At 35.9% G+C, this 9,615-nt stretch overlaps 1 protein-coding gene across 4 annotated transcripts in view; it reads left to right on the forward strand.

Annotated features, from left to right (window-relative positions):
* LOC101155792 (potassium voltage-gated channel subfamily H member 1-like) overlaps positions 1–8,203 on the forward strand; it is a 59,075-nt gene extending 50,872 nt beyond the window's left edge. For all 4 annotated transcript variants that reach the window (XM_020709423.2, XM_020709426.2, XM_020709425.2 and 1 more), the window contains one exon: positions 1,597–8,203. In XM_020709423.2, the coding sequence (XP_020565082.1) occupies positions 1,597–2,466 (870 nt within the window). In that variant the 3' untranslated portion in view covers positions 2,467–8,203. The remainder of the gene's footprint in view (positions 1–1,596) is intronic.
* The last annotated feature ends 1,412 nt before the right edge of the window (positions 8,204–9,615 follow it).

Raw genomic sequence — 9,615 nt, forward strand, 5'->3', positions numbered from 1 at the left:
AGATAGTTGTTTGTTGTTGTATAAAAGTTAAAAGTAGGTTATGCTGAACCTTTAATTAGGGTTCAGCATAGGAAATTGATGATTAAAATATTTCTAAAATGTAATATTTGATGAAAAATAAAGGTTTTCCTCTTAAGAATTAGAAGACATAAAATGATTGCAGTGGTCCGAGTGATAAATATTTAATATTTTCTGTGTTTTTAGCAAAACACTTAGGCTCCTTGCCAGACATATGACTTTAATATAAAGCAATAGTCGAAAATGTTATTTAAAAAACTGCATTCATGTGTTGTGTGTATATTTTCATCACATAACCTGGGGATAGCCTGCTTGTGAAAAGGAAAAACATTGTAAAGTAAAGGCAGAAAGTACATACAGCTTCAATACTATCAAAAAACAAACCAAAGTAATGACTTATTTTTACTTTCTGCTAAAAGCAGAGTTATTTTCTTTAATGTGAATAAAGATTTTGAAAGACTGAACAGAAAAAGTTACAACTTCAACAAAAATGTTATTTATAAATACTTTACCTTTAAATAAACACTAGTTTAACGTTCTTGTGTCAGAAATGAACAGCAGGCCAAATGTGTCTACCAATCATTATTTTTGTCATACTGTTCCTCTGCCCATGAGAGTGAAAAAACAAGACTGAATTGCCTGCATATAAGGAAGCAATCTAATCTGCTGCCAAGAAGAGACTATTCATGTGGGTTCCATACTTTCTGAATGTAGCCTATACGGCAGGGAAATCCGCAAATGGATCCAAGAGAGGGCCTGGCCCCCAAATGTCATTTGTGAGATTTTATTGTCTTTCTAGGAAATAGGACAGTTCTTCCCTTCCTATAAAGTTTCATTTTGTCACAGACACCATGACGCAAGGATATCTTTGTATCGTTTGTTATGATTGCTTTAGCCCTCCTTTCTTCTTGAAGTCTGCAGGTTTTTATATGCATTTTCTTTGAAAATCTCACTTTCTCAAATGGGAGCAGTGTTTTTTTGTTTTTGGGGTCCCATCACATCTTTTTTATCCCAAAAAAGATTGAGAAATTATGGATTTCATCTAAGCAGCCGTACTCCCTGAATTCTCCATGCTCAGAAATGTCGACTACTCTTTTTACTTGTTTAGTTTTCTTTTGTGTGTGTTCTTGTTTTTAATGATTCCAGTGCAGTGTCATTCAGGGGATCAGAGATGACCCGTGTCCAGTTTAAACGGGCTTCTTTCCTTCACGCACTAAAATACTTCCAGATTGAAGTAACAGCTAAATGATGTTTTCTCGAGAAGGGAAAAAATATGCAAGGCTTTTTAAATTTTTCATTTAAGGAACCACAATTGTCAAATATTTCTTTAATTTCTGTCAAACTAGTGGCCTTTTTTTTATCTCTTTTTATTCTTTTAATTCTTTTAAATCTCCTTTGACCATTTCTTTAGTAAATCTCTCAGTTTTATTACTTTTTTTAGTCTTTAAAGTAAATATAAAAAAAGATGGCTTTAAATTTTTTTTATTTCCTGTTATTGTAAAAACCCAATACCGTCATTCATTTAAACAGGTTTACTGTTCTTTTCTTTGAAATCAAACTGTGGATTCTTTCTTCCAGATTGTCTTCCGGAAGATTAGTGATGTCAAACGAGAGGAGGAGGAGCGACAGAGACGTAAAAACGAAGCCCCTCTCAACCTCCCCCCAGATCACCCCGTCAGAAAACTCTTCCAGCGCTTCCGACAGCAGAAGGAAGCCCGCATGGCTACGGGAAAACCAGATCTGGATGCTCAAGATGTAGAGAAAGGCCCTGTGTATGCTGATGTCCCTATGCCTAAAGCAGCCATTACCACCACCAGCATTGTTACCGTAACGGAGAGCCCTGCAACGCCCTCATCTTCAACGCCTTCACCCTTAACCCCTCCCAGTTGCAACCCCTCAGACAAGGCTAAACTCCATGTGCCTTTGTCTATTCCTTTGGTCGGCTGCCGGCCTGCTGAACCAGTCAAGGTCAAAGGCTGGGGCCGCTTTAAGGAGTCCATGGCCAAAACAGACAACTGGAACAAAGTGTCCAAAGCTGAATCCATGGAAACGTTACCAGAGAGGACCAATGCGCTTGAGTTGCAGATCTCTCTAAAGAAGACGGACTCTTGTGACAGTGGGATCACTAAAAGTGAACTGAGACTGGACAAAGTAGGTGAGTTTCGCATGACTCCTCAGGACCGAAGTCCTGTTCAACCTCCGGAGACCAGGCATGCCTTCTACCCCATCCCAGAGCAAACCCTTCAGGCCTCGCTTCAGGAGCTGAAGCTTGAGCTAAAAGACGACCTTAAGGATCTAAGTGTTCGAATGTCCAGCCTGGAGGCTCAACTTGCTGAAGCACTTAAACTTCTTAGGGCCAGGAAATCCAGTTCTGGCTCCCCGCAGCCTCTTTTTGACATTTCTAGACCTGCTTCACCAGAATTAGACAAAGAGGACATCTTTTCTTGAAGGGCGGAAAAGTCGTCAGGTTACATGGAAACGAGGAAACAGCTGGACTCCAGTAATATCTATTACTTGGAAAGCTGTGGCTGCAGTGAATGCACCATACAAATTAGGCATCATTGTGGTCCATAAGGTCCACCTGCCTGTGCTGAAGGGGTGTGCCTGCAGGTTAACAAGGTATAGTTGACAAGTTGACATGGTAGCCAAGATTTCTGTGTTTGTAGCACTAATAACCAGAAGGCTACAGGAAAACTGACAGCTCCATGTTTGTACATAGATTTATTTTTCCACTGCACTTTGGATGGAAAAATAATCTGGGCGGTTAGATTTTTCTCCCAACAGTAGATCTTACTTGTAGATGTATCTCTGTTGGGATGCACCAATGCAGGCAGCATGAACCATTGGTGTGTCATTGAGACATTCATATGAGATTTGTTGCATGTCATATAAAATAGATGTGTGCCTCGAATTGCAGATGATTTGTTTGATTAACTGAGGCTGCACAGTGAGTCATTTGCATTATTTCAAGTTGGCAATAAGAAAGGAGAGACATGTCGGAACTATCTTCGAGTCATTTCCTCAAACACATGTCTTATTTAATGAGCTGCCTGGATCATTATGAATTATACAACAGATAACTCTGACCAGGCAATCTGATTTCCAAAAACATATTTGAGCAGCTTACGGAGTAATTTCCATAAATCACAGACGGATGCGCTTGACGAAAAATGAATTTAAATGCCAACTAGTGAGTCCGTGGTTAAAAAGTAATCCATCTTTCCTGAAGTTTGGTATTTGTTAATTGCATGATTCCTCAGCTGCAAACATGATACACTTTTGCATCAAAGAGGTGTATTTTTAGCTTTTGCATGGAGTAATTACATAATGCTGAATATGCTGAAGATTATGCCTCTGCATCATTTTACAAAGAGTAACGACTTGTATTTCTGAAAGTGAAATATATTTTTCTGTAAAACAAACGATGGTCTCACGTCGACTCCATTCCTACATTTTCTTTTTCTCCTTAATAATCTAGTTTAAAATACTTTTTAAAAGGTATTTTACCATTGAAAACATAACAATTTCCGCCTTAGATTAGTTAAATTTAGGTGACTTTTTTAAGTGTATGTTTGTTTTAAAGCCTAAATAACACTCTTTGGCATTCAAATCTAGAAGTAGCTTCAAAAAGGCACATGTTCCTCTGATTGGTTAACATTTGAAAACCTGTCCACAGGCACACTTTGCTCTTTAAGGTCATAATGCCTTCATATATTCCACCTGACTTCTGCAATTGTGTTCACATGTTTATATACTTTGGGTACAAATTGTGAAAGGGTTTGAAAACTACTTTTATTGAGAGCATATTTAGAACCTGATTGTCATGGGTGACATTAATTACTGGAGGTTTTCTTTGTACATTCAGGCCTGCTTAGAAATGTCAAGCAAATGAAAAGGGGAGGTGAAAAGGGGGCACAAGCACATCTGTTATTGATCTTAAATGAGCATGACAATAGCTACTTGCATGGTTTTCTTTGATTTCACGTTGAAAAATTGTCAAATTTTTCTCCCAGTTGGTAATTTTATTCAATTCAACCAGAGGGTATAAAATAATAGTCACAAAGGTGTAATTGCTTAAGAAGGTAATGAGCTCACCTTGTTATTAAAGTGGTAAATTGTGCTTTAAAAGGATTTATTTTCCATGTGGTAACGGAACTAGTTCACTTAATTGAAATTTTACCCATTTGATCCAATTACAAAAGCTGTTTTGACATATCTAGTTTTTTTTGTTTACATTGAAAGAACAATCTTTTTCAATTGAGAACAAAGGTTGAGGAAATCCAACAAAATATATCAAAAATCATCTGAACAAAATGTGTTCAAAAATGGACACATTTACGGTAAGTTGTGACATTTACAAGATGAAGATATTTTTCTAGTTTTTGTTTCTGTCTTGTGCGCCACAGATGCTGCATGTTTATGTATTTTTTTTAAATAATTTTTACAAAATTAGAGACAATGATGAACGTTTTTTATGTACATATCACAAAGCAGGGTCAGTGTGAAAGAAAAAATGGTCATACATGTCTGGAACGGAGGTGATGGAGGAACAAAATGCAGGAGACAAACCTGTGACTTTAATCAGGACCAAAATACAAAGTAATATACTTGTACATCTAAAGCATCACACCAATCAAAGGAGGACAGAATCTGGCAGTGAACAACAACAACCATGAACTAAAAGAAAATTAGGGTAAATCCCAGAAAGCAGTTGTGTTATGCTGAAAACAAACTTACTTGTGGCATATAAGTGGAAGAAATAAAAAAAAATAAAAACAGAGACTAAGCAAGTAAATATAAACACAAAACCCAAAATAACTCTAAACCCCCAAAATAAAACTGTACCAAAAGTATAGATTTTCACAGTATAGGTCGCTGACCAGCATTTGCTACTTGAACGGCTGTAAATTGGGTAACTAAAGTGATGGCAGGCAAGAGTTGTTTTTATTTTTTTTTACATTTCTTTAAAAAAATCATACATAGATTTTAGCTCTGTGTGTTGAATGCAATAATTGCATTCAGCTGTGAAAACTTAAAATTTTTGAATCTTAATAGATTTCTAACTTATTAATAAAAAGTGATCATCAGTCTACATACATATGGTGATATACAAGTGCAGCTCGTTATTTATGTTAAGGAGCAACTTTTTTAAATATAAACAAGATGCAGACACCTGAAATAAAATACTAAATGAAATGTATTCCTATCAGCTGTAAAAATGGTTTCAGTTTAAATATTTTTTACTAAAAAACTGGAAAGGTTTGGGGGCAAAAATGTAAAAAAAATATGTAGATAATAGCAAGAATTTATTGTAAATTGCACTATTTTCCAACCTATAATTCTACCAAAAATGCATCTTTTTAATAAAAATATATAAGAAAAAAAGAATCAGTGTGAATGACATGATTTGCAGATTTTCAGTATAATAAATATGCATAAAACATTTTAAAAGTTAGAGCCACAAGCTCTGAAATCAAGCAATAACTCAAGCTTTTAAAGCTAAATCATGCGCTAAAATATTATTTTGTGTCAATGGAAGATAAACAAATAATTTTTTAATGTAACTGACAAATATCTGTAGACTGCCTGACTGTTTTAGCAGGTAATAAATGTGACAAAAGCAGTTTGCAGGAAAAAGATGATCTTGAATTTTGTCATAGTATGATTACTGTAAAGCACAAAAGAGGTGGGAGGGGTTTTATTTTTTTGATGCGACAAAGAATAAATAAATAAAAGAACATCACCCTACATTATTGATTATTCACATGGATAATTTATGTTTCTTGGTTGCCTGTACACTTAAAAGACAAAAGACAAACTTAAGTGCACACAGCTGAGTGGAAATACATGCTTATGGTTTTTGGTTGCCTCCATTTCCATCAAAAATTAAGCTACTGGTAGCTAAAAATAAATGGGCATGTCATCGCAGAAAACGAGAGCTCATTTGGTTTCGAGCCAGTGTTTGTGGGACAAGAAATTTCTTCTCAAAGTAGAAAAGAAAAGCCTCTGAAGTCACCAGGCAGCAGCTTCCTCACAGTAGATACATTTAAAAACTGCTGCTCATGAGCAAAATGTTCACAAACTGCAAGAGGAGAAAAAAGGGAGTCAGACAGCATCACAGAGGAATTTGATCACTCCAGTGAAGTTATGTAATGATGAATAAAAAGGTTGATCGAAGCAACCAAATGAGTCAATAGGTCTTTCAAATCGCCACAGTTTAGAATTCTTTATGTTGAAAAAAGTGGAACGTTTTATCCTTTTGAGGTTAATCTTTTTTGTAATTAAACCCAGTTGCAAGTACGTTTTGTTGTGCTTAAAACATAAAAACTCAATTACAGAAGGACAGGTAGCTTCTGTAACAAATAAAAGTACATTCCTTGAGTAAATATGAGATCCAGCGTGGCTTATTTTAGCAGTAATTGAGCTTCTAAAAAGTTTGGTTTTAGAAGACAGTTTTGTACCATCATCATCTTCAGAGTAGTTGTTTGACCAATAAGAAGGGGGCAGTTTGACATTTTATATACTTCGCTTGTGCTGCAGAAAATCCTCCCAAAAAAAAAAAAAAAAAATCCATCCACATCCTGGCACCACATTCTGCGCTGCAGAACCAGCTTAATGCAACTGACCCGACGTTTTCCGGGCCAAATGCGCTGAGGCACACAGACGCTCACAGGAAAGGGAATCACTGTGGTTGCAGCAATGGCCCGCCACGTCAATTTTGCACCAAAAACAGTTAAAGCAGCTGCAGAAGACACCACAAGACAAAGACTCCATCAGAGTATGTGGGGAGGGGGGAACTAAAGAAGTTCAGAAATACCTTATGCAGCACCCACTAAAATATATTTTTTTAAATGATAACAGCTTTCAGTCTTTTAGCTGAACTGGGCCTCTGAACCTCCAGCGTTTGCTCGTTAGTACTTGCACGACCATCCAACAGAAAAAAAAAGTCATAATCTGCTTCCTAAGATATGACATATTTAACAGCCTGATGACGATGGCTAAAGTTTCTCATAAATGCTACTTTTTCAGCCCAGGAAGTATATATATTTTTTATTTATTGAGGGTTTTAACCCTCAAATACTGACAGCGTATTCTTATCACAAAACGGTCCGAACAAAATGTCTGAATGTCACTTAGCTTTTTAAATACAGTAACTTTATTAATAAAACCTTCCATATAACTTAACAAGCTGACTTCTTAGGTTCTTCTATTATCAGACACGGTGTCTGATTATAGAAGAACCCAAGAAGTCCGTTAACACATACAGACACTATGAACTTTATTGAACTAACTTAACAAGGTGCTGATATTTTTCTCTTTTCTGCACATGTCAGGCAAAGAGGTTTTTTTTCTCTCACAACAAATATTTTGTTGTACTTTAAAAAGTGTAAATACTTGTTCTTTGAATTTACTTTTGAAGGAATATTTTCTGTAAAGAAGAAGCAAATCACTGTTTCACCTCACCACCGACACAGATGAATGACAGAACTGTTAGCAGATGGTAAATCGTGACTTTCACTTTGAATGACAGTGTTTTTTAACACTTTGTTTGATTTTTTTAAATATGTTTCCAAGGCAAAATGTCTCTGCTTTGAACTCCTTTATAGTCTTCATTTTGGATGACATAAAAAAAGCTACAAAACGGTTTCTGGCTAAACAAAATTGGATTGTTGTGGTCAAATTAAAAGAAACGCATGGGAAATTTCAGTTAAGTGGAAAGCAATATGTAGCTGTGCTGCAACAGTTCTAGAGGCACAACTTTAAGCTGCACAACTGCTTTATCTCATCAGCTCTCATATTGTTGAAATCTTCACTTTTGATTGTGACTCTAAAGCATGCAAACCTGTGCCTTCATGATTTTTGCCCCTAACTGCTTTTCGGGCTTGTGGAAGGAAAAAGTCGAGTTTATTATCAAATCTATTGTTGCTCCTCTGAACCAGTTTGAGCAAAGATCATGGTTTTTTTTGTGCTCTGGAGAAACCCATACAGATATAAACATATGCACAAGAAATCCTGCAATGTTCAAACGTAGGAGAAAGAGCAACATTTGAATTTGATGTTCGGTTTATGTTTTATGCACATGCCTCTATGTCCTGTGATGACAAATGTACTATTTTAAGCACAGCTGGAATTTTGTTATGAACTGTGATATAATGTGCTATTCATAATAAATATTTTGTACATACTGGACTAGTGTTTTACCTCCTCAAAGGAGCTGCAAGTCCGCAGGTGTATTCCTTAACTGATCTTCTTACATCAGATAAAGCTCACAGTTCTGTGCTCATTTAAGAGGATTCCTTCGTGACCCCTGCTCAGATTGATCCAACTTGCAGCCACAGATGATAATCCCAAGGACAGAAATCAGATAATGAAAACCCTAAAAGCTCAACAGTTTTGATCAGATGTTAATAAGGGACAGAAAAGCCCCTCTCGGAATATAAATAACTAATAAGTTGGTATAATATATGACATGTTATTCATGACCTTAATAGCATCAGTGACTTTAAACCCCACAAATCTTGAACTAATCTTCTTGAAGCATTACCTTGAACCTGTCTGCTTGCTTTCGCGTACACCTCAAATCGCTTGAGGATTAGATTGTATTTGATGAAAAGCTTTAAGCTTAATAGGTGGGGAAAAAGTCAGTGTTCAGATAATTTCTTATGAACACAGAGTCCAAACAGAGGTTGCTATGATAAACAAAACTTTGGACACCTCTTATTTAGATGCATTTTATTCTGAAATTTGACCTATATGTGTTAACAGTGCATGGTCCTTGTGATAAATTAATCTTGTTGTCTTCCAGTTTGCATCTTTCTGAAGTAGGATTTTTTATGTACTTAACCCTTGTGCTATCCTAGGCACTTTAATGTTGTGAGTTGGGTCATCTAGACCCACTAGACAGTGCGCTGATCCTTTTTTCTTCAATGATTTGTGAACCTCACTGGTGTCCATGGATTACATGAAATCTCTACACCTTTATCATGGTAGGGAGAACACGTCAATGTTAGGGTGGGGTCATCTAAGATAGCACAAGGGTTAAAAATGTTTTTTTCTTGAATGACCCCAGATAATCTGTTTTAAATGACTTTCTTGTTTGAAACATGCACTGAACTATATACTCCTCCTTATGCAATTGCTAACGCAATTGGTTACTTGTACTCGACTACTTCTGAAAACGGGCACTTCTTGCAAGACGATTGGTTCACTTTTATTTCACATGTAAAAATCAAAATACATCCATGAAAGCTTAAATTTACAATATTTCAAACCCATATAAGAGTATACTTTTATGCCTTACACATTAGAAAATTCGTCTTCAGCTGTCAAATCCCAAATGTTAAATTTTCTTACGGCTTCAACATTCTCAACATGCCATCTTTGGTCTTAGTTTATTCATTCATTTATTCATTTTATTCATCCATTAGCGGCTCCAACATTGAAGACTGTTTAAATCTGTCATTGTTAAAACGTTTAAAACTGTCAAAATGTTTATATGTGTGTATATATATATATATATATATATATATATAGATATAGATATATATCCCTTGTGCTATCTCAGTTCTTTTTGTAGATAGGTTTCACAACGTAATG

The sequence above is a fragment of the Oryzias latipes genome, chromosome 15 (assembly GCF_002234675.1).
Source record: "Oryzias latipes chromosome 15, ASM223467v1".
In the NCBI taxonomy this organism is placed as follows: Eukaryota; Metazoa; Chordata; class Actinopteri; order Beloniformes; family Adrianichthyidae; genus Oryzias; species Oryzias latipes.